The sequence below is a fragment of the Liolophura sinensis genome, chromosome 1, assembly GCF_032854445.1.
Source record: "Liolophura sinensis isolate JHLJ2023 chromosome 1, CUHK_Ljap_v2, whole genome shotgun sequence".
NCBI lineage: Eukaryota > Metazoa > Mollusca > Polyplacophora > Chitonida > Chitonidae > Liolophura > Liolophura sinensis.
In genome coordinates, this window is record NC_088295.1 from 92,366,381 (window position 1) to 92,391,637 (window position 25,257).

Here is a 25,257-nt window from a genome sequence, read left to right on the forward strand (position 1 = left end):
TTCCATACCTAGGAGTTTTAGGGACCTTAGCTTTTTTTGGGTCGGATATATATTAGACAGTATGCCTTAGCAAACCCAAACTATATGACGTGCCCGCGAAAAGGACAACAGTATGCAATATTTGGCTGTTTGCTATCATAATTTTAGTCACTGGCTATCTGAAATACTAGAACTTCGGGGGCCTATAGACTTCGGCCTTACTATATAGTGGTATATCTCACGGGTCGTGAAGTTTCAATAAATTTAGCTTAAGGGATACATGAAAAGGTTCTATAAAATGGAGAGTATGGTTGTAATTAAGGAAAATGAAGCAAGAGCCAAAAGACTAGAATTTGTTTTTGCATTTTTGAGGTATACTTTAGATTTCTTGATAACTTATTTATGCATATTCTATGTCAATGGTCGGAAATATTCGAAAATAACGTCATCGATGAGCATACTGAGAAAGCGAGCAAAATTCGAGCTCCACCCGCTGTTTTTGCCATATATATATATATATATATATATGTGTGTGTGTGTGTGTGTGTGTGTGTGTGTGTGTGTGTGTGTGTTAGGCCATATCGTATGCCAGTAATTCCGTCGTATAGAATAAAAGCCAATATTTCATGCATATCCATTAAGGTGTTTATACATTTTGATCACTTATATATCTTTGCATTGGACAAGCAAGTTGCTTGAAACAATACTTAGTGGGCCAACATGTGCGTGCATTTGTGAAACGGTAATTAAGGGGAGATAACTTCAGCTCGCTAACTATTTGAGCTCCGAGCACGATGGCCTCGAAACTGAAAACTGCGCTGGAAGGATGGGAGAATTGGCAAATTGCTGTTGCAGTCGGGGCGCCGATTGCGCTAGGACTAGCTGGTCTCTGGTATTATAAACTGTCAAATTCAAACAAGACAGTCGACAAGTCGAATAAAGCGAAGGGTGACACGGAACCCGTGTCCCAGAAAACTGACGCCCAGGTATTCATGCTTGCAACAACAACACCTCCATACCTATAAAACGCTACTACCGGTATCTGGCGGATTGTGAATATGCTAATACTCTGCGTTCGATCCCTTTATTATCGCCATCACAGGGAACAGTTTCTGCCTGTTTCTTGGATAGATCGAATGTGGCACTAACTGTAGTACAGTTATACGCTGACACTGACTGATACTTGTCAGTGATATAAGCTGTGTATTTGACATAATTCAACGCATGTGCAAGTCAGTCTGAACATGCACTGACAGCTTAGCAAGCCAACAAAACATGCAAGTGTTGACTTCATTGTAAAAACTGCTGTCTTTGTGATAAGTATTCTTGTTTTGAAGGCAGTCATGGATTTTTGTGACCTTTGAGACATGTTTCAAATAGTGCGTTTTGGCAGGTTCCCAAAAGTTACACTGTTCATGTACATGTATGTCATATATTTGCATGTTGGTACACGTAGTGCACAAAATAATCCATTTTAATGTTCACCACAGTATTATTCCACCTCAGAATTAAAATCTAAAGTTTCCAGCATTCAAGCATGTAAAATAGTTGAGAAAATACATGCACTGGTTGGTTAATTGTCAGCAGAATGATAAAGTTGATTTTGGGAAAGGCGAGGGTTGACACCTGTTTTCAATAGTTCAGTGGCTATTTCAGGGTTGCCACAGTCATGAAGCAATCTGAAAAGTCATGGATATATTTCCCAGTCATGGATTGTCATAAAAAAAATCATAAATTTTGAAAAGTTAAGAGAATGTAATGATTTTTTTTCTTAAATGTAGACAGGTATACTTGTATCAGTATGACATATCATTTGACCACACTTTTCCCCAGTGTTTGCCTACACTTGTCCCAGTGTTGTGAAGAAAGTGCCTCACACCTCTTGTTTTTCATATCACATTTTGGTTGAGTTATGGTGTGCAAGTGAGAGACTTGAACAGCTAGTAGCAAAGACTTTCACGGAAGAAAACAAATTTTTGGGGCATTCAGAGTCTTGTATAACAGACTTAGGAATTTAGAGAAGAGAAAATATATTGTGTGTTAAATGCACAATGCACACACAGTCTGTTGGTGGATTAGGTGGCTAAAAGACAAGATGTGGAAACGATAGTCATCTACAGTAAAAATAATTGCACTCTGAAGACAGGTTTTTCAGATTTGATCAGCTTGCATGAATAAATCATGAATTTGATCTTATTTGATCAGTGGCAACCCTGCTATTTACGTAGAAAGAATCTCAGAGAGACAGTAGTTCCAATTGTTCTGTCAGGGCAAAAAACTAGATGATCATGAACACCTGAAACAACAGATACACGCAGTGCTTTGTGAGAGACTCGTAGAATGTGTACAGCTGTCTATACCTACTGGTGATTAAGAGTGGTGGGTGAAGGAAATATCAGATAATGGTTATGATATCAGATAATGGTTATGATATCAGATTATTGCTAAAGATATGCAGGAAATTCACAGTTTTATTACAACGATACTATTTCCCTTCCAGCTAAAGTTAGAAAAAGCTCAAGAGGCCAAAGTTAAAGGAAACAAATACTTCAAAGGAGGACGATATGACCTTGCCATTGAGTGTTATACAGAGGCTATCAGGATGTGTCCTGACAATCAGGCTTCTGATCTGGCCACCTTTCATCAAAACAGAGCAGCAGCATGAGCAACTTGTGAGTACCTATAATGGCCATCCGAAGTCATACATGTAATTCATCATAAAAATTATATGTGTACAATATAGGAAATATTTAGGAACATATTTAGGAGAAGTGCTTTGCTGGCAAAACATTTTTAGCAAACCAACAAAGTGAAACAAAGCACTGTCTGTGTGACTGCAGACCATTAGCTTAATTAAAAAATTGCTGGTGGGTATATCATTAAACTATTTCTGGTGTGGGTATCATTAAACTATTTCTGGTATGGGTATCATTAAACTATTTCTGGTATGGGTATCATTAAACTATTTCTGGTGTGAGTATCATTAAACTATTTCTGGTATGGGTATCATTAAACTATTTCTGGTATGGGTATCATTAAACCATTTCTGGTGTGAGTATCATTAAACTATTTCTGGTATGGGTATCATTAAACCATTTCTGGTATGGTATCATTAAACTATTTCTGGTATGGGTATCATTAAACCATTTCTGGTGTGAGTATCATTAAACTATTTCTGGTATGGGTATCATTAAACTATTCCTGGTGTGGGTATCATTAAACCTATTTCTGGTATGGGTATCATTAAACCATTTCTGGTGTGAGTATCATTAAACTATTTCTGGTATGGGTATCATTAAACCATTTCTGGTGTGAGTATCATTAAACTATTTCTGGTATGGGTATCATTAAACTATTCCTGGTATGGGTATCATTAAACTATTCCTGGTATGGGTATCATTAAACTATTTCTGTTGTGAGTATCATTAAACTATTTCTGGTGTGGGTATCATTAAACTATTTCTGTTGTGAGTATCATTAAACTATTTCTGGTGTGGGTATCATTAAACTATTTCTGTTGTGAGTATCATTAAACTATTTCTGGTATGGGTATCATTAAACTATTCCTGGTGTGGGTATCATTAAACTATTTCTGTTGTGAGTATCATTAAACTATTTCTGGTGTGGGTATCATTAAACTATTTCTGTTGTGAGTATCATTAAACTATTCCTGGTGTGGGTATCATTAAACTATTTCTGTTGTGAGTATCATTAAACTATTCCTGGTATGGGGTATCATTAACTATTCCTGGTATGGGTATCATTAAACTATTTCTGGTGTAGATATCATTAAACTATTTCTGCTATGGGTATCATTAAACTATTTCTGGTATGGGTATCATTAAACCATTTCTGGTGTGAGTATCATTAAACTATTTCTGGTATGGGTATCATTAAACCATTTCTGGTGTGAGTATCATTAAACTATTCCTGGTATGGATATCATTAAACCATTTCTGGTGTGAGTATCATTAAACTATTTCTGGTATGGGTATCATTAAACCATTTCTGGTGTGAGTATCATTAAACTATTTCTGGTATGGGTATCATTAAACTATTTCTGGTATGGGTATCATTAAACTATTCCTGGTATGGGTATCATTAAACTATTTCTGCTATGGGTATCATTAAACTATTCCTGGTATGGGTATCATTAAACCATTTCTGGTGTGAGTATCATTAAACTATTTCTGGTGTGGGTATCATTAAACTGTTCCTGGTGTGGGCGTCATTAAACTATTCCTGGTGTGGGCGTCATTAAACTATCCCTGGTGTGGGTATCATTAAACTATTCCTGGTGTGGGTATCATTAAAGTGTCTCTGGTGTGAGTATCATTAAACTATCCCTGGTGTGGGTATCATTAAACTATTCCTGGTGTGGGTATCATAATATTTAAGTTTGGCATGAACAGAAATCAAATAAAGCCCAAAACATTCTCAGGTCAATAGCTAAGTACCCTAAATGATCTGAAATTTTGCAAACAATAGTGCATAAGTAGGCATATTAATGTCACAAAATATTATTTTTGGCTCTGAAAGTTACATCTTTTCAGTACAATACCATCCCATGTTTCAAGCAAACCTCAAAACATCTTTCAAAAATCAATAGAACTCTCAGAATCAGGAAAAATGGGCAGGTTAGTCATGGATGGAATTTAGTGTCATTTAGGGTATCAGCTTTTGAAGGGAATTTCTTTGCTTTTATTCTGTTTGTACTGAACATGTGCTGAAAGGTAGTAAGAAAATTTGATTACTAACATATTCAAGCTTGTCTTGTGAGAACAAAAAAGGTATTAATAATGATTTTAGATGTGTTAGCCTTTCAGTGTAGAGTAGTTTATTTGAGGAAGATTACTAACATGAAGGCAAAGCACAGCATACCTTATATAGTGCAGTATTTCGTTACCATTGGCATTGTATTCCTGTATATTTTTATACAGAAAAACAATGAGAAAGTGATTGAAGATTGCAACCGTGCTTTGGAGCTGCATAACAGATATGTAAAGGCCTTTTTTAGACGCGCTAAGGCTTTCGAGCAAACAGGACAACTGACAAATTCTCTGGAAGGTAAGCAGAAGGTGTAAGTTCACTCTCAAATAAAATGATGTAGAATTGTATAACATATTGTTATCATGAGTATCCCTATACCCACTTGGGGGTTTAATGACACAGGAGCCTCTCACCAATGCGGTCACTGTGAGTTCAAGTCCAGCTCATGCTGGCTTCCTCTCCGGCTATATGTGGGAAGGTCTTGAAGCAACCTGCAGATGGTCATGGGTTTCCACGGGCTCTACCCAGTTTCCTCTCACCATAATGCTGGTCGCTGTCATATAAGTGAAATATTTTTGAGTATGGCGTAAAACACCAATCAAATAAATAAATAAAAAAATTTTTTTCTTGGAGTTACAAATGTAAACTGAATTCTTTTCTTCAAATTTGAGATAATATGAGGATTTATCTCTGGATGTGAAATACACAAAATGGTCCACTTTCAACCATTATACAACTTTTTCAGTTCAAAATATTTCAAAAAAACAGTGTTGTAAATATAAACTTATAGTTTATAAATAATACAGGTAAATCATTTAGGGCTAGTTTGTTTTTTTCTTCAAATTTGAGATAATATGAGGATTTATCTCTGGATGTGAAATACACAAAATGGCCCACTTTCAACCATTATGCAACTTTTTCAGTTCAAAATATTTCAAAAAAACAGTGTTGTAAACTTATAGTTTATAAATAATACAGGTAAATCATTTAGGGCTAGTTTGTGAGTTATCACATTGTACATAGGTAAATCATTTAGGGCTAGTTTGTGAGTTATCACATTGTACATAGGTAAATCATTTAGGGCTAGTTTGTGAATTATCACATTGTACATAGGTAAATCATTTAGGGCTAGTTTGTGAATTATCACATTGTACATAGGTAAATCGTTTAGGACTAGTTTGTGAGTTATCACATTGTACATAGGTAAATCATTTAGGGCTAGTTTGTGAGTTATCACATTGTACATAGGTAAATCGTTTAGGACTAGTTTGTTAGTTATCACATTGTACATAGGTAAATCATTTAGGGCTAGTTTGTTAGTTATCACATTGTACATAGGTAAATCGTTTGGGGCTTGTTTGTGAATTATCACATTTGTGAAGGTTAAAGAATGTCCACCCAGATCTTGATATTTTAAATAAATACTCTAGTTAGTTGTGTGCTTTGGTGACCCAAAACTATTTAATAAATCTCCACAAAGATCTTAGCATCATTCACTTGGTGCAATTTTCAATTAACTGGGGTATGAGTAAAAAAAAAAAAATACTGTGCGAACTGTATGAGTCCATGGTCCTGTTTATTTTTAGTGAAATTAGTTTGGAGGGGGGCAGAGCATAAATATTTTTTAGGTTCATCGAGGTACAAACGCAAAAAATTGACTTATCAGAAAGAACTTTATTGCTTAAACACAAAGAAAATTTAATTATTTAAATTTGTAGTCAATGTAAATTTCCACACAATGTATGACAAACAGGAATCATCGTTGATGGAGAAAATTGTGCAAGTTTTACATTAAAGTAACAGTGATCCAAAAAAAGAACATATCTGGATATGACCATTCTGGTCCATGGATTATGTATATAGTTTTTGCATTAAGGCTCAGTTTGTCTATTTCTATGATTTTAATACTGGGGGATTTGTTTATTACAAGGTGGCCTATCAAACGCATCGATAGTAAAATTTAGTGTGTACTATTGGTGTGTCTTTAGTATTTTGTTGCATTGTTGTATTTGACAGTTGTAACGGCCTTGTATGGAGGTATTAAAAAATCAGATCAGCATATAGTGTTATAAGTTTCTCTTTTTGAGATAATTGGGTAAATAGACACATTAACAAAGAAATTGTAATAAGGATATAATCAAATTCTTTATAATCTAATCGTTATCTCAGTCTGACCCTGTTTTGTCAAATTATGTTTTCCAGATATAAAATCAGTGTGCAGCACACTTTGTGTCTGGCACTATTGTGAACACTGTGGTTTATGTGAAAAGACTGGTCACCAGATATGTGTGCTTTTCTTGTCAGATAGAACAGCGGTGTGCGGTCATATGTGTGTTTGTGTTGTCAGATATAACAGCGGTGTGTAGTCATGTGTGTGTTTTTGTTGTCAGATATAACAGCAGTGTGCAGTCATGTGTGTGTTTTTGTTGTCAAATATAGCAGCAGTGTGCAGTCATGTACATTTTTGTTGTCAGATATAACAGCAGTTTGCAGTCATGTACGTTTTTGTTGTCAGATATAACAGCAGTGTGCAGTCGTGTGTTTTTGTTGTCAGATATAACAGCAGTGTGCAGTCATGTATGTTTTTGTTGTCAGATATAACAGCAGTGTGCAGTCATGTATGTTTTTGTTGTCAGATATAACAGCAGTGTGCAGTCATGTGTGTGTTTTTGTTGTCAGATATAACAGCAGTGTGTAGTCATGTACATTTTTGTTGTCAGATATAACAGCAGTTTGCAGTCATGTGCGTTTTTGTTTTCAGATATAACAGCAGTGTGCAGTCATGTGCGTTTTTGTTGTCAGATATAACAGCAGTGTGCAGTCGTGTGTGTGTTTTTGTTGTCAGATATAACAGCAGTGTGCAGTCATGTGTGTGTTTTTGTTGTCAAATATCGCAGCAGTGTGCAGTCGTGTGTTTTTGTTGTCAGACATAACAGCAGTGTGCAGTCATATATGTGTTTTTGTTGTCAGATATAACAGCAGTGTGCAGTTGTGTGTTTTGTTGTCAGATATAACAGTGGTGTGTAGTCATGTGTGTTTTTGTTGTCAGATATAACAGCAGTGTGCAGTCATGTGTGTTTTTGTTGTCAGATACAACAGTGGTGTGTAGTCATATGTGTGTTTTTGTTTTCAGATATAACAGCAGTGTGCAGTCGTGTGTTTTTGTTGTCAGATATAACAGCGGTGTGTAGTCATGTGTGTTTTTGTTGTTAGATATAACAGCAGTTTGCAGTCATGTGTGTGTTTTGTTGTCAGATATAACAGCGGTGTGTAGTCATGTGCGTTTTTGTTGTCAGATATAACAGTAGTATGCAGTCATGTGTGTGTTTTTGTTGTCAGATATAACAGCAGTCATGTGCGTTTTTGTTGTCAGATATAACAGCAGTGTGCAGTCATGTATGTTTTTGTTGTCAGATATAACAGCAGTGTGCAGTCATGTATGTTTTTGTTGTCAGATATAACAGCAGTGTGTAGTCATGTACATTTTTGTTGTCAGATATAACAGCAGTTTGCAGTCATGTGCGTTTTTGTTTTCAGATATAACAGCAGTGTGCAGTCATGTGCGTTTTTGTTGTCAGATATAACAGCAGTGTGCAGTCATGTGCGTTTGTGTTGTCAGATATAACAGCAGTGTGCAGTCATGTACATTTTTGTTGTCAGATATAACAGCAGTTTGCAGTCATGTGCGTTTTTGTTTTCAGATATAACAGCAGTGTGCAGTCATGTACATTTTTGTTGTCAGATATAACAGCAGTTTGCAGTCATGTGCATTTTTGTTGTCAGATATAACAGCAGTGTGCAGTCATGTATGTTTTTGTTGTCAGATATAACAGCAGTGTGCAGTCATGTATGTTTTTGTTGTCAGATATAACAGCAGTGTGTAGTCATGTACATTTTTGTTGTCAGATATAACAGCAGTTTGCAGTCATGTATGTTTTTGTTGTCAGATATAACAGCAGTCATGTGCGTTTTTGTTGTCAGATATAACAGCAGTGTGCAGTCATGTATGTTTTTGTTGTCAGATATAACAGCAGTGTGCAGTCATGTATGTTTTTGTTGTCAGATATAACAGCAGTTTGCAGTCATGTGCATTTTTGTTGTTAGATATAACAGCAGTGTGCAGTCATGTACATTTTTGTTGTCAGATATAACAGCAGTTTGCAGTCATGTGTGTTTTTGTTTTCAGATATAACAGCAGTGTGCAGTCATGTGCGTTTTTGTTGTCAGATATAACAGCAGTGTGCAGTCGTGTGTTTTTGTTGTCAAATATAGCAGCAGTGTGCAGTCATGTGTGTTTTTGTTGTCAGATATAACAGCAGTGTGCATTCATGTGTGTTTTTGTTGTCAGATATAACAGCAGTGTGTATTATGGAGAACTTTGATAACCAGCAAAGCCTCCTCATGGCAGACAGGGTGCTAAAGGAGTTGGGGAAAACCAAGGCTAGGGAGGCATTCAAGGTTTGTGGATGGCCAAAGTGTTTCTGTTCCTTTCTGTGGCATTTTCCTTGAATTGATATTGACAGTGTATATAGCAGTCATTAGTAGAACTTGGTGATAGCATGCTCATCTCTGTCATGTTTAAGGCCTATCAAAATGATGTCCTCAAATGTAAATCAATCAACCTTTGGAAAGCAGAATACTTGTTTGATGGAATGTAAATCTTATTGCAATTGGCCAAAATTTGCCTAGGAGCATTACTTTAGAGGTTGGCGTCAGTTTGTCAGTACATCTATTTCTTTGTAAACCCTCTATTTTTTGAAAAAACACTCTGTTGCTTGGAAAACTCTCTATTTTTTGAAAAACTTCATGCCTACATAATGCTGCCCGCCATCATATAAGTGAAATATTCTTGAGCATGGCGTAAAACACCAGTCAGATAAATAAATAAATAGATGGTGAAAAGTTCTTCAAAAACTTTGTGTTTCTTAAAAAATCTTCTAATTTCTGGAATGCATATTGCCACGTTTACCATACATACACCGCATGACCACTTTGACCTTTTCTGTGGAATGGTAAATGTTTTCAAGGTCATGGGATCATTTAAGCTTGTGAACATGATATCTTTTGAGCTTATTAAGCAGTTGTCATTTAAGTGTCCCACTTATACTGAAGAACCTTGTTGTTTGTCAGTATCCTTCACTTATGTTTTTAAGGCCTTTTGGCCTTTACCTCCATTAATATTTATTTAGAGCATTGGAAGATAATTTCTTTAACTTTTTAAGTTTTTCGACAAATGTACATGTATGTTTAAGGTGTTCAAAGTGTATGATGGTGTTTGCAGAACCGACAGCCTCTTATGCCCTCCAAGCAGACCATTAGGAGCTATTTTGCTGGGTTTGCTAACGACCCCGTGTACAGGTGGCACAAGTCACGTCCAGCACCCAAACAGAAGTCTCCTGCTGAGGAAAATGATGAAACTAGTGAAACACTTGCAAATGGAAATGGAGCAGATGTGTCCATGGAAAAGGAGAAGCTGCAGGAGAAGGGTCAGGGGGACACACTGAGCTCAGCTGATGAGAGTTATGAGCCGAGGTAAGTGAGCTCAGATGATAAGAGTTATGAGCCGAGGTAAGTGAACTCAGCTGATGAGAGTGATGAACTGAGGTAAGTGAGCTCAACGGATAAGAGGTATGAGCCAAGGTAAGTGAGCCCAGCTGATGAGAGTGATGAGCTGAGGTAAGTGAGCTCAGCTGATGAGAGTTATGAGCCAAGGTAAGTGAGCTCAGCTGATGAGACTGATGGGCCAAGGTAAGTGAGCTCAGCTGATAAGAGTTATGAGCCAAGGTAAGTGAGCTCAGCTGATGAGTTATGAGCCAAGGTAAGTGAGCTCAGCTGATGAGTTATGAGCCAGGGTAAGTGAGCTCAGCTGATGAGACTGATGGGCCAAGGTAAGTGAGCTCAGCTGATAAGAGTTATGAGCCAAGGTAAGTGAGCTCAGCTGATGTGTCTCCAAGGTAAGTGAGCTCAGCTGATAAGAGTTATGAGCCAAGGTAAGTGAGCTGAGCTGATGAGTTATGAGCCAAGGTAAGTGAGCTCAGCTGATGAGTTATGAGCCAGGGTAAGTGAGCTCAGCGGATGAGTTATGAGCCAAGGTAAGTGAGCTCAGCTGATGAGTTATGAGCCAGGGTAAGTGAGCTCAGCTGATGAGTTATGAGCACAGTTAAAGGATACATGAAATGCTTTCTTTTATTTAATGTGTAGATTATCATGTGTAATAAGATATAACAATACAAACAAATTTTTCAGTTTTCACTTTGGGTGGTAAAAATGGCTACAAAGCACAGTTTTGTTAACGCTCCAGCGGTCAGCCGGGAAATTAAGTAGCTTGCAGACGTGACCTCAAGGATGATTTCTGTTTAAAAAGAACTCTTGTTGGGGACAGAGGGAATGGGTCTGGCCGAATGCAGGCGGAGGTGTGGGAACAGGCCGAGTGTGGGGCGGGTGTAGGGGCATGGAGGGGGCGCTAAGCTGGCCCGCAGAAGCCATGCACTATCTGTGTACATGTCACCAAGCCCACTCTGTAGCGTCACGTTTAATCTGGTACGGGGCACTTCTGGGGGTGTTCACTGAGTTCCAAGCAGGATCAACAATGACATAATTTCTGAAAAAATCTGACTGTTGACAGAAAATATGGATATTATAGAGGGGTAATTATCAAGTGAAAATACCCCCCAAAATGAATTCCGGGACGTAACTTTCTTTGGCATAGTAACATAATCTCTGTGTTATAGTTCCTTTTCATGTATCCTTTAAGTGAGCTCAGCTGATGCGAGTTATGATCCCAGGTGACCAAGTCTACTTGATGAGAGTTATGATTCAGGTAAGCATGTCTAGTTGATGAGAGTTATGATCCCAGGTAAGCAAGTCTAGTTGATGAGAGTTATGATTCAGGTAAGCATGTCTAGTTGATGAGAGTTATGATCCCAGGTAAGCAAGTCTAGTTGATGAGAGTTATGATCCCAGGTAAGCAAGTCTAGTTGATGAGAGTTATGATTCAGATAAGCAAGTCTAGTTGATGAAAGTTATGATCCCAGGTGACCAAGTCTACTTGATGAGAGTTATGATTCAGGTAAGCAAGTCTAGTTGATGAGAGTTATGATCCCAGGTGACCAAGTCTAGTTGATGAGAGTTATGATTCAGGTAAGCAAGTCTAGTTGATGAGAGTTATGATTCAGGTAAGCAAGTCTAGTTGATGAGAGTTATGATCCCAGGTGACCAAGTCTAGTTGATGAGAGTTATGATTCAGGTAAGCAAGTCTAGTTGATGAGAATTGTGATCCCAGGTAAGCAAGTCTAGTTGATGAGAGTTATGATCCCAGGTGACCAAGTCTAGTTGATGAGAGTTATGATCCAAGGTAAGCAAGTCTAGTTGATGAGAGTTATGATCCCAGGTAAGCAAGCCTAGTTGATGAGAGTTATGATCCCATGTGACCAAGTCTAGTTGATGAGAGTTATGATCCCAGGTAAGCAAGCCTAGTTGATGAGAGTTATGATCCCAGATAAGGAAGACATGGTGATGAGATTTATGATCCCAGATAAGGAAGACATGGTGATGAGATTTATGATCCCAGATAAGGAAGACATGGTGATGAGATTTATGATCCCAGATAAGGAAGACATGGTGATGAGATTTATGATCCCAGATAAGGAAGACATGCTGATGAGAGTTATGATCCCAGATAAGGAAGACATGGTGATGAGATTTATGATCCCAGATAAGGAAGACATGGTGATGAGATTTATGATCCCAGATAAGGAAGACATGCTGATGAGAGTTATGATCCCAGATAAGGAAGACATGGTGATGAGATTTATGATCCCAGATAAGGAAGACATGGTGATGAGATTTATGATCCCAGATAAGGAAGACATGCTGATGAGAGTTATGATCCCAGATAAGGAAGACATGGTGATGAGATTTATGATCCCAGATAAGGAAGACATGGTGATGAGATTTATGATCCCAGATAAGGAAGACATGGTGATGAGAGTTATGATCCCAGATAAGGAAGACATGGTGATGAGATTTATGATCCCAGATAAGGAAGACATGCTGATGAGAGTTATGATCCCAGATAAGGAAGACATGGTGATGAGATTTATGATCCCAGATAAGGAAGACATGCTGATGAGAGTTATAATCCCAGATAAGGAAGACATGCTGATGAGAGTTATGATCCCAGATAAGGAAGACATGGTGATGAGATTTATGATCCCAGATAAGGAAGACATGGTGATGAGATTTATGATCCCAGATAAGGAAGACATGGTGATGAGAGTTATGATCCCAGATAAGGGAGACATGGTGATGAGAGTTATGATCCCAGATAAGGGAGACATGGTGATGAGATTTATGATCCCAGATAAGGAAGACATGCCTTCATGCCTTACTGGTTCATCCAGCTAAGACGTCATGTGTTTCAGTTATAGTAAGTGACCAAATTTATGACCTTCATGTCTCTTTTGTCTATTAGAATCCATGTAAAAGGTAAAATATAAAAAGTCCTTTACGTGTTAAGCTCAAGTTTTCCATGCATGTGCCTCCTACCAGTGAGCTCTGTAGTAGCCTTATGGCCAAATCTAAGTTTATGATTTTAGTCAGTTACAGCTGTCATAAATACAAGCATGCTGACTTCAAGTGCTGTAGACGAAGTCTATTAGACCAGTATACTTCCTTTGTACAATGTCAATGTGACAAAGTTTGTGTTTGTCTTCAGTCCCTTTCAGAAGGCCAGAGATGCTCTCCTCACAGGTGATTATGACAGTATTATAGATCTGTGTACCACAGGAGTGGAGAGTGCAGAGAATCCTGACAGAGAGCTGTGTGTTCTCCTCAGGGCCACCTTCTACTACATCAAGGGTCAAGGTCAACTGGCTCTGAAGGATTTGAACAGTCTTTTGGATAAAGATGATTTAGCAAAAAATGTAAGACATCAACAGACTAGAACTGGGTTGTATATTTACTTGTCTCTTCATGTTAATAAGGCAACTGTATGGGTGTGGGTATGTGAGAGTGCATGTGTTTGCAGGCATGGAGATCACTGTATTACATACTCAGAGCATAATGTAGGTTAGTTCAAGGTTCAGAACCTGGACGCTGCTTTTCAGATATTGACAAAAAAGTACCTTAAGACCAAAAGTGACCCTTTCAAATTTCCTTTTGGGATCAGAAAATACGGTAGCTGACTGCAGCAACTACATATATTTTGGATAGTATTGGTCGCCTGGAAATACCAGTGGCGTTGTGCTGTTACTACATGTTAGTACTAAGGTGTCAGGGTACTGCTGACAGTGGGGCACTTGCTGACAGTGGGGCACTTGCTGACAGTGGGGTACTTGCTGACAGTGGGGCGCTTGCTGACAGTGGGGCACTTGCTGACAGTGGGGCACTTGCTGACAGTGGGGTACTTGCTTTTGTATAGTTTACAGGCTAGACACAGAGGTTGTTAAAAAAACTCTTCAAGGATACAAAAGTCCGAAACTACTCTCTGTCATTCTGTACAATTTAAAGTGTGCTGTACAAATGGTTCTGTTGTCAATTAAACGTGCCATAATTTCAGGTATCCGGCATACTTCTCACAATATCATCAAGAATTGTTGTTCGTCTCCCTGTACCTGTCCACATAGTTTTTCACTTAATCGTGCTCTAACAATAGCCCAGGCGAGTAAAGTGCTGGTAGGTAGAATGGTTTCCACAGGGCTTCAATGCTCTGCCAGTAGACACCCTCCTCACCATGTGAGTTCTCAGATATGATTGCTTTTCTGTTATGTAGGACAGGGCTGTCTCCCTTCATTCTGTAAAGTTGAATGTGGAAATCTTGACATTGTGTGTTTGTTTGGCCCCAGATCAGAGTGAATGCTCTCATTAAACGCGGAGCTTTGTCACTGGATGAAGGCCAGCAGACAGAGGCGCTAGATGACCTGGCTGCTGCTGTTCGTTTGGATTCCACCAACTCTGATGTTTACTACCACAGGGGACAGGTGACTAACTCCTCACTTGGTCACATCAGTAAATATGTCAACATCATTATAACTTACTTATATTTAGATTAAGTGTTAATTGGTATTGAACATGTTTTATTCTGCAGAGAAGTTGACAGTTAAGAAATCTTGTGATGATATTTGAATGCATATTGTGGTTTGATCTTGTTACCTTTGGACTGTGGCCTCAGTGGCCGAGGTGGTTACTGTGAATTCAGGTCCAGCTCACACTGGCTTCCTTTCAGGTTGTACATGGGAAGGTCTGTCTGCAACCTTGGATGTTGATTTTCTCCCATCATAATGCTGGCTGCCATCGTGTATATTCTTGAGTACTGCGTAAAACACCAATGAGATAAATAAATTAATAGCTTTAGACTGAGCTCCATGTACCTGTGGAAATTCTCTCAGATAACTACAACTGTAGATCAGGTATCCTTTACCCTTGAATCAGCTGTTGTTATTTTTTTTTCCAGCAAAACCTGTCACTAGACAGAACTGATGACGCTCAGCGTGACTTTGAGAAGTGCATCCAGTTGAACCCCTCCTTCTCACCGGCCCATGTACAGAAATGTTACGCAGGTGAGGTTGACTGGAACCAGTTCCCTCTGGTTCAGGTCTCACAGCCAAATGGAAAGCTTTGGAACAGTTTATGTCAGAGATGTATATTTTCTAACTTTACAGCTTATCTTAGTTACATATTTAAAATCTCTCTTGTAAAACGTGTTGATTTTGTTATTAGGGCCATGCAATTTCTTCTGTTCTTTAATTTGACTGGCATGTACATCAGCTGTCTTAGTCCAGTAGATCCAGTGATAAGTTTCATGTCTGATTAATGAGTCAAAATGAAGCTTTCTTTTTTCATAGTTACACAACTTGTACATCGACTGTTTGGGTTTTGTTGTCTTACAGAGTACAGAAATGCAGTCATACACCAAAGTCCCCTTCAGATGCAGTCTGCGATGAAAAGTTTTAAAGATACTGTTGAAAAATTTCCTGAGAACCCTGATGGTCATCTGCTGTATGGACAGGTGATGAAGTCCTCAACTGTAACGATAGGCTACATACATACACGTGCATGTAACGATAGGCTACATACATACATGTGCATGTAACGATAGTCTACATACATACATATGCATGTAACGATAGTCTACATACATACATGTGCATGTAATAGGCTACATACATATATGTGCATGTAACGATAGGCTACACACATACATACATGTGCATGTAACGATAGGCTACATACATACATACATGTGCATGTAACGATAGGCTACATACATACATACATGTGCATGTAACGATAGGCTACATACATACATGTGCATGTAACGATAGTCTACATACATACATCTGCATGGAAACAGTTAAAGGAGTTTATTTTGTGGTTCAGAAGCCTGTAGCATGTGCTTTTAGTCTTTATTTGTCATAGTTACTGTTGAAAAATTTCCTGAGAACCCTGATGGTCATCTGCTGTATGGACAGGTGATGAAGTCCTCAACTGTAACGATAGGCTACATACATACATGTGCATGTAACGATAGGCTACATACATACATGTGCATGTAACGATAGTCTACATACATACATATGCATGTAACGATAGTCTACATACATACATGTGCATGTAATAGGCTACATACATATATGTGCATGTAACGATAGGCTACACACATACATACATGTGCATGTAACTATAGGCTACATACATACATGTGCATGTAACGATAGGCTACACACATACATACATGTGCATGTAACTATAGGCTACATACATACATGTGCATGTAACGATAGGCTACATACATACATGTGCATTTAACGATAGGTTACATACATACATCTGCATGGAAACAGTTAAAGGAGTTTATTTTGTGGTTCAGAAGCCTGTAGCATGTGCTTTTAGTCTTTATTTGTCATAGTTTACTTTGATGCAGCCATAATCATATACTGGTATTTATCCCATCAGTGAGATGTGGGAGTTATGGCTGCCTGCACACCTGTCTATCCGTTTGTTTGGGTGCAGCGGGTCCTTGCTGTGTTGCCAAGACAGAACACCTTTGTAAAAGCACCGGTGATAGAATAGATGGAAAATAAAAGAGTATGACTTACAGGATTAACTTTACAAGCGGTGTAATGTTGTGTTTCAGGCACTTTGTGACCAGAGGCGGTTTGATGAAGCTGAGGAGCAGTTCCATGCTGTGAATAAAGTTCAGCCTGATAACGCCCAATCCTATGTTCACAGGGGGTGAGTATTGTCTTAGTACAACACAGTGAGAATACTTCATATAACCTTCGGGAGTGGTAGGTCCAGGGTCAATCCTGGGTTGAGTCACACCTAAGACCTTAAAGGAGGAAGTTGTTACTTCCTCGCTTGGCGTTCAGCATGAAGGGGACAGTGCAACAACTGGTTGACCCGTATCAATATAATGGCTTGGGCGGGGCGACTTACTTGCCTTCGGTAAGGCGTCTCAGTGAAGCAGCACCAGATAAAAGAGCAGTGGAAACAAGGAGGCACCTTACATGCACTCTAAGGATTCATTCGTCGTCATGTGACTGAAAAATTGTAAAGTATGATGTTGAACCCCAATCACTCACTCACTCACTCAGATAACAAAATGCAGTGAGGACACTCCATGTAACACAACACGGTGAGGACACTCCATGTAACACAACACGGTGAGGACACTCCATGTAACACAACATGGTGAGGACACTCCATGTAACACAACACGGTGAGGACACTCCATGTAACACAACACGGTGAGGACACTCCATGTAACACAACAGGGTGAGGACACTCTGTGTAACACAACAGGGTGAGGACACTCCATGTAACACAACATGGTGAGGTCACTCCATGTAACACAACATGGTGAGGACACTCCATGTAACACAACAGGGTGAGGACACTCCATGTAACACAACACGGTGAGGACACTCCATGTAACACAACAGGGTGAGGACACTCCATGTAACACAACTCGGTGAGGACACTCCATGTAACACAACTCGGTGAGGACACTCCATGTAACACAACACGGTGAGGACACTCCATGTAACACAACACGGTGAGGACACTCCATGTAACACAACACGGTGAGGACACTCCATGTAACACAACACGGTGAGGACACTCCATGTAACACAACAGGGTGAGGACACTCCATGTAACACAACACGGTGAGGACACTCCATGTAACACAACATGGTGAGGACACTCCATGTAACACAACACGGTGAGGACACTCCATGTAACACAACACGGTGAGGACACTCCATGTAACACAACACGGTGAGGACACTCCATGTAACACAACAGGGTGAGGACACTCCATGTAACACAACACGGTGAGGACACTCCATGTAACACAACACGGTGAGGACACTCCATGTAACACAACACGGTGAGGACACTCCATGTAACACAACACGGTGAGGACACTCCATGTAACACAACATGGTGAGGACACTCCGTCCCCCTCAGTCTTACGCTGATCCATTTTTGCGACATAAGCCATGCCTCACCTGACAGCTGGTAATGGCTGCGGCGATTTATGCCTCTGACACTCCACCTCACAGTCTGTGACACTTCACGTCACAGCTGACAGTGCCACTGGTAATACCCTCAGCCGTTTGTGCCTCTGACACTCCACCTCACCGCTCATAGTGCCACTGGTACGTGTACCTTTAACCTTTCGTGCCTCTTTCGAGTTTCCATCTCACAGCTGTTGGTGCCACTGGAAATACCCTCAGCCTTGCGTGCCTTTGACACTCCACCTCACCGCTCATAGTGCCACTGGTAATACTTTCAGGCTTTTGTGACACTCCACCTCACAATTGCCTTTTACAAGTATGAGATATGGGAGAAGTTTGCCAAAGGTGTAATGTTTATTCTAGTTTCCTTCTCCCATAAAACTGTCTGCCATTGTGTTTATTTAAGAGGGAAATTCATTGAGTGTGGCATAAACAAAAGGCAATTAGTAAAAAAATGTCACCTTATTTTCTGTTCATGCATCTTGTTCTCTTTCAGCTTGCTTTGTCTGCAGTGGAAGCAGGACATATCCACAGCAATGGAATTCATAAACAAGGCCCTTGCTTTAGATGACAAGTGTAGCTTGGCCTACGAGACATTGGCTACGTTAGAAGTACAGAAGTAAGTAGATAAACCCCCCAGTCAGAAGGCGAGCTAAGAATTACTTAAGTATTAAAGTGTTTCTCCAGGCCCTAAAGAAACTACACATATAGAAATATTGAAATGATATAAAGGAAACCCTGTGGAACAGAGCTAACTGAATGATATAAAGGAAACCCTCTTAAACAGAGCTAACTGAATGGCATGAAAGGATTTGCGATGATTGCAGTTTCTGTAAAGTTTGTGTCATGTGTCAATATTCCTGATGTTGAATCAGGCAGATATGCCATCGAGTAAGGCAGCGTAGGAGCTTTGAGATCGAACTCTTCCACCATGTCCTACTTTATCATGCTTATAGGCAGCTTTTGATGACATTAGTTTACCGATCACCTGTCTCCTTGTGTTCAGAGTTCTCTCCTATGTTTACAATTGCACAACTCCTCTGTTTTCTCATCTTTTGTCTACTTTGATGAATCTATGTGAAACTTTTTCAGAAGCCTGTGTTATAGCAAAAGTAATCAGGGCATGTCACATTGTACAGTAGGACTTTTACCGTAAGAGTTTAATATCAAAATTTCCGTATTATGCTGGAATGATGTCAAGAGCCTTTGAAAGTACCTCATCATTTCTGGATAACTTTTGTTTCCATATGATCCCGCAATACTTACAGGGGTGTGTTTTATATGCTGCAATTTTTCATCTTCACATGTAAACTTGTTGGTCCTGTCTCATGGAATCACCAACTTTGGGTGCACTTTTCTGAGGAATTGTGGCACCATTATGTGAAGCTTAATTTATTGCTAGTTTTGGTACATTTGTACTCGTATGATTAATGTTTGCACTATTTGTCCTGTAGTTCTTCAAATAAACCTGTTAAAGTGTTGACCAGATGTGACCATCCAGGTCCTGGCGACATGTTCTCAGGTCCTTCACCAATGAGGCGACATGTTCTTAAGTCCTTCACCAATGAGGTGACATGTTCTCAAGCCCTTGACCAATGAGGTGACATATTCTCAGGTCCTTCACCAATGGGGTGACATGTTCTCAGGTCCTTCACCAATGAGGTGACATGTTCTCAGGTCCTTCACCAATGAGGTGACATGTTCTTAAGCCTTTCACCAATGAGGCGACATGTTCTTACATCCTTCACCAATGAGGTGACATGTTCTCAAGCCCTTGACCAATGAGGTGACATGCTCTCAGGTCCTTCACCAATGAGGTGACATGTTTTCAAGCCCTTCACTAGTGAGGTGACATGTTCTCAAGCTCTTCACCAATGAGGTGACATGTTCTCAGGTCCTTCACCAATGAGGTGACATGTTCCTAGGTCTTTCACCAATGAGGCGACATGTTCTTAGGTCCTTCACCAATGAGGTGACATGTTCTCAAGCCCTTCACCAATGAGGTGACATGTTCTTAGGTCCTTCACCAATGGGGTGACATGTTCTTAAGTCCTTCACCAATGAGGTGACATGTTCTCAGGTTCTTCACCAATGAGGTGACATGTTCTTAAACCCTTGACAAATGAGGTGACATGTTCTCAGGTCCTTCACTAGTGAGGTGACATGTTCTTAAACCCTTCACCAATGAGGCGACATGTTCTTAGGTCCTTCACCAATGAGGTGACATGTTCTCAAGCCCTTGACAAATGAGGTGACATGTTCTCAGGTCCTTCACAAATGAGGTGACATGTTCTTAAGCCTGTCACCAGTGAGGTGACATGTTCTCAGGTCCTTCACCAATGGGGTGACATGTTCTCAAGCCCTTCACCAATGAGGTGACATGTTCTTAAGCCCTTCACCAGTGAGGTGACATGTTCTCCGGTCCTTCACCAAAAGGGTGACATGTTCTCCGGTCCTTCACCAATGAGGTGACATGTTCTTAGGTCCTTCACCAATGAGGTGACATGTTCTCCGGTCCTTCACCAGTGAGGTGACATGTTCTCAAGCCCTTCACTAATGAGGTGACATGTTCTCAGGTCCTTCACCAATGAGGTGACATGTTCTCAGGTCCTCCACCAATGAGGCGACATGCTCTCAATGTTTTGGCTACATGCACTCCAGTTTCCTCCACCCATAAACCTGACCATTGTCAGATAAGTGGCAACTTCTTTGCCACATTATTGAACACAATCAGTCATCCAGTAATCTGCAAAAAAGTTGTAGAAGTGAGTCCCTCATTTATTACGAGTCAGATGTACACTAAGATAGTGACTCTGCTTCTTATTGTTTATTGGTTAAAACACCAACAATTCCTTTCCTACAAATTGATCCATGTACTAATTGTGTTTGTGGTTGTGTGTGTTCTGCAGGGGTAACATGGACCGTGCCCTGGAGCTGTTTAACAAGGCCATCCCGCTGTGTACCTCAGAGAACCAGATGAACCACATGTACTCTCTGCTGCATGCTGCCACCGCACAGACCAAAGTCGCTCAGCGCCTGGGGCTACAGTTCCCTATGGGCATGACTTCCTGATGATATTCACCAGTTATCAGTCTCATCATGATGCGTGGTACCACACTGGTCCCATTATGCTGCTCAGTATGGTACTGGTCCCATCATGGTTCACAGTATGGGACTGATCACATCATGGTGCACAGTATTGGACTGGTCCCATCATGGTGCACTTTATAAAATTGGTCCCATCTTGGTGCACAATGTGAGACTGGTCCCGTCATGGTGATCAGTATGAGACTGGTCCCATCATGGTGGACTATGTGAGACAGGTCCCATAATGGTGACCTGTACGAAAGTGGTCCCATCATGGTGCACAGTATGGGACTGGTCCCATTATAGTGCACTGGATGAGACTGGTCCCATCAGGGTACACAGTATGGGACTGGCCCCATCATGGTGCATAGTACGAGACTGGTCCCATCATGGTGCACATTACGAGGCTGGTCCCATCATGGTGCACAGTAGGAGACTTGTCCCATCATGGTGCACAGTATGAGACTGGTCCCATCATGGTGCACAGTATGAGACTTGTCCCATCATCTTTTAATCTGAACAAATTATTCCAGTTCTGGTAGTTCAGAAACTTGTTCATATGCAACATTCATGGTATGGATCTTGTTTGTGAAAATATTTTACCACTAAACACATGTTGAGTTTGATGTTGATGTATTTGTGTTCTGCTGTGATATGCTTCCATTAGTCATGCTTTGGCGTGGTAAGAATACCAGAATAGCGTTTGATACTGTTGCGTTCCTGCCTGTTTATGTAATGAAGGGTAGATTGCGATGAGCAAACTACATGTACCATCTGTATCACCCCTTTAACTTCTCCAGGTGTTACCTCTGGAACTGTGTATAATAAGGAGTAGCTTGTTGTAATTGAGGTTACCTGTGTAAAACGAAATGTAGACTGTGACAGGTGCTTAATTACCTGTTAACTTTTATCTACGAACACACCTGTACCCCTGTTACCTTGAGGAACTGAATGTATAAATATAGAATACATTGTGAAATTTAATGTTACTTGTCTGTAATAAGGCGTAGATTAAGAAAGGTGAGTGAGATGACTGTATTAATCAAAGCTAGCATCACACCTGTACAAATGTAATTACTACTACACTAGTGGGAGAAAGAGTTACCTTCATACAGTGACGGGTTGTGATCATGCGTCATCACGTTGTTACACATATATGTGTGTAGTTTATCGTTAATGAATCCAGTGGATACACGAACTTGAATTTGAAGATGTAATCGGTGGTTGATTCTGTTGTTAGATATGCAATATAATGATACCATGATCTCAGCCATATGCTGTGTTTGTATTGTTTGTATGCAAGTGTGTGTATACAAGTTTCTTGACAGGTACAATCAGTAGTGTTGGGTTGGCATGGCTGTTCAACAACTGCAGGGTTTACTCTGGATTAGCTACTCTTGTATGATATGTTACTTGAGATGTAGTTATTGTTGCTTAGCTCATGTAGGAACTGCCGCCTTAGAGATGAAAATGTTCACCCACTTTATTAGTACATGGTATAGGAGGTCTGACAGCAATCTGGGGATGGTCGTCCGGTTTCCTTCCACTATAATGCTGGTCACTTAGTATGAAAGAAATATTCTTTTCAATGAAATAAGTATTGCATGTCATACATGCATATTTAAGGAATTTAACTATCATGGGCAGTGTTCTGTTTTCAAAAGAAAAATAGAATATAAGAAATATGTCTTTTCCATTTAAGTGGTAATACATAGGTTGAATCTTTGTGTAGTCTGGCTAAATCTGCAGGGACCAGGTAGAAACTGCTGCAGTCTGTGTGCAGAGAGTCAGGTAATTAAGGTGCCTACCCTTAACAGCTGAGTGTCAGAGTGATCATGGTGTGAATGATGGCAGATACACGTAGCTGAGGATTTCTATGGACTTGTACTCTCCATACATAAACCATACATTATCCTGGTGCCAGGTGCATGCAAGACTGAAGGAAGTGAATCCAAGCTTTCTGAGGACTTTGATATTACACCATATGTTTTATCACATATGAAGATGCATCTGTTATTGCATACCATGTCATCCCTGCCCTGTGCAATGCCACACTCGTTCTGGTGTCAATTATCAGGCCACATGTCTTGTGTTTTTTTTACACCACCTCTCCCCCATGATTCATTATAACATGTGATGTGAACAAACGCTTCAAACCCTCTGGCTTATTTGCACTCAGAAACTTAGTCATCATGTTCTAATTCAGAAGGCAACATATTCATTATTGTCCTGCTTTGGCTAACCGTTAACAAACAGTGTCACACTATCTGTTCCCATGTATCTGTCAAAAGCTGGAAGTGGTGAACAAACTTCACAGTTTGTACCACGGATGACACCTTAGGCAGATTTGTTCCCCAACAACACTTTTGGAGAGGTGTAAAAGTCTTTAACATATATGTACAATAAGGTAATCTCAACAGGTATGATTACAAGTTGTATGACGGGACGCTCTGATAATCCTAGGGTACGAAAGCCACCCGCGTCCATGGAATGTAACTCTCTTGGTGACACATATTAAAGCCAGGTTGCCGTATTAGTTACATGTATGATATAAACTTAGGCTACAACCAGAACTGTAGCACATGTAGCTTATCAGATGTGTTGATCGCAGACATTGATTGTGGCATGTACCATCAACTGAAGGCCAGGCGACTTTGTATTGTAAGCAACTACATGGTGGTCCAACTAGACAAAGTCGACTTAAGCATAACGCATACATGTATGTCAAAAAGTTTGACAAAACCCAGTGATCATGAGCGACTGTCACCAGTCAACTGGGAGCAAATAGGTGTAGATTGATGGAACTGGATACAACTGGACGCTTGAACTTGGACAGAAAAGTGAGAGTAGAACATGCTTAACTAGAGCAGCAGTTGTTGATGCTGATTGTAAGACTGCTTATATCAACTATCAATATCAACTAAAACCAGCACCTGATCAGATGGTCTAGTTCCTCAGAGATGCTTCCTGTCAGAAACAGAAACGTTTTTCCCACAAGGTCCATCTATGCGCTCTTAATAGAAAGAAATAGTAGGCTATTGAACCTGTTACCATGTACAGTGCATGTGCATTCTGGAGAAAAAAAACACACCAATTTCATTCCAGATACTTCTATTTGTTTGGCTGCCTTGACATTGGCTTGATAAAAGCCTGTTTTTTTTTTTTTTGATAATGACCATGTTTGAGAATAGTTAAAGGACATACCATGATTTTTATTGAAATATAAGCATATTGAAGTTTGGGTAAATAAACCAGAGACACTGGGTGAACATATGTAGTTGTTATTTCTGTTCAACCTTGTACTCATTGTTACTGATCATCAGGAACCAACATGTGAATAGTGCCTTTCATGGATAAAACCGCATGCAGAATTCTGGAGTAACGGAAAGATACAGGTAGGCAACACTGTGCTTGGAATTACTGAGTTGTAAAAGAGACTGCAAGCTGTGGTTTGTGTATATTTTAGCATCAGGGGCCTGTGTGGTCGAGGTAGTTTGCGTGCCAGCAATGACTCGGGAGCCTCTCACCAAGTCCAACTCACGCTGGCTTCCTCTCTGTCTGTACATGGGAAGGTCTGTCAGCAACCTGCGAATGGTTGTCAGTTTTCACCAGGCTCTGCCTGGTTTCCTCCAACCATAATGTTGGTCGTCGTCGTATAAGTGATTATGGAGTAAAACAACGATCAAATAAATAAATCTAAATATCAGTATTTTGAGTCGTGCACTGCTACCTATATCAGGGTCTAATCTGATAAAACAGGCTGTCTTGAGCTACCTGAATTGTGATCACAGATGACCACTATACCTTGACCACGAGAACACATCTAATTCACACAGGAGTTTCAAAACGTAGATATGCCGGGTGACTGACCAATAGTCCATGCCATCAAGCTTGGGGG

The 25,257-nt window shown here is 39.9% G+C and overlaps 1 protein-coding gene across 1 annotated transcript; it reads left to right on the forward strand.

Annotated features, from left to right (window-relative positions):
* The first annotated feature begins 773 nt into the window (after positions 1 to 773).
* LOC135465683 (mitochondrial import receptor subunit TOM70-like) lies at positions 774 to 21,567 on the forward strand. Its single transcript, XM_064742992.1, has 11 exons — positions 774 to 965; positions 4,920 to 5,046; positions 9,098 to 9,207; positions 10,031 to 10,281; positions 13,466 to 13,673; positions 14,595 to 14,729; positions 15,203 to 15,308; positions 15,639 to 15,757; positions 16,886 to 16,983; positions 18,769 to 18,891; positions 21,182 to 21,567. Exons 1-11 carry the CDS (start codon positions 774 to 776, stop codon positions 21,342 to 21,344), a joined length of 1,632 nt encoding a protein of 543 aa, XP_064599062.1. The 3' UTR covers positions 21,345 to 21,567.
* The last annotated feature ends 3,690 nt before the right edge of the window (positions 21,568 to 25,257 follow it).

Excerpts from the sequence above, each read along its gene's own strand:
- LOC135465683 (XM_064742992.1), top strand. The coding sequence starts at position 774 with ATGGCCTCGAAACTGAAAACTGCGCTGGAAGGATGGGAGAATTGGCAA. Across the intron at positions 9,208-10,030 it reads AGGCTAGGGAGGCATTCAAG|AACCGACAGCCTCTTATGCC; the intron begins GTTTGTGGATGG and ends TGGTGTTTGCAG. Across the intron at positions 13,674-14,594 it reads AAGATGATTTAGCAAAAAAT|ATCAGAGTGAATGCTCTCAT; the intron begins GTAAGACATCAA and ends GTTTGGCCCCAG.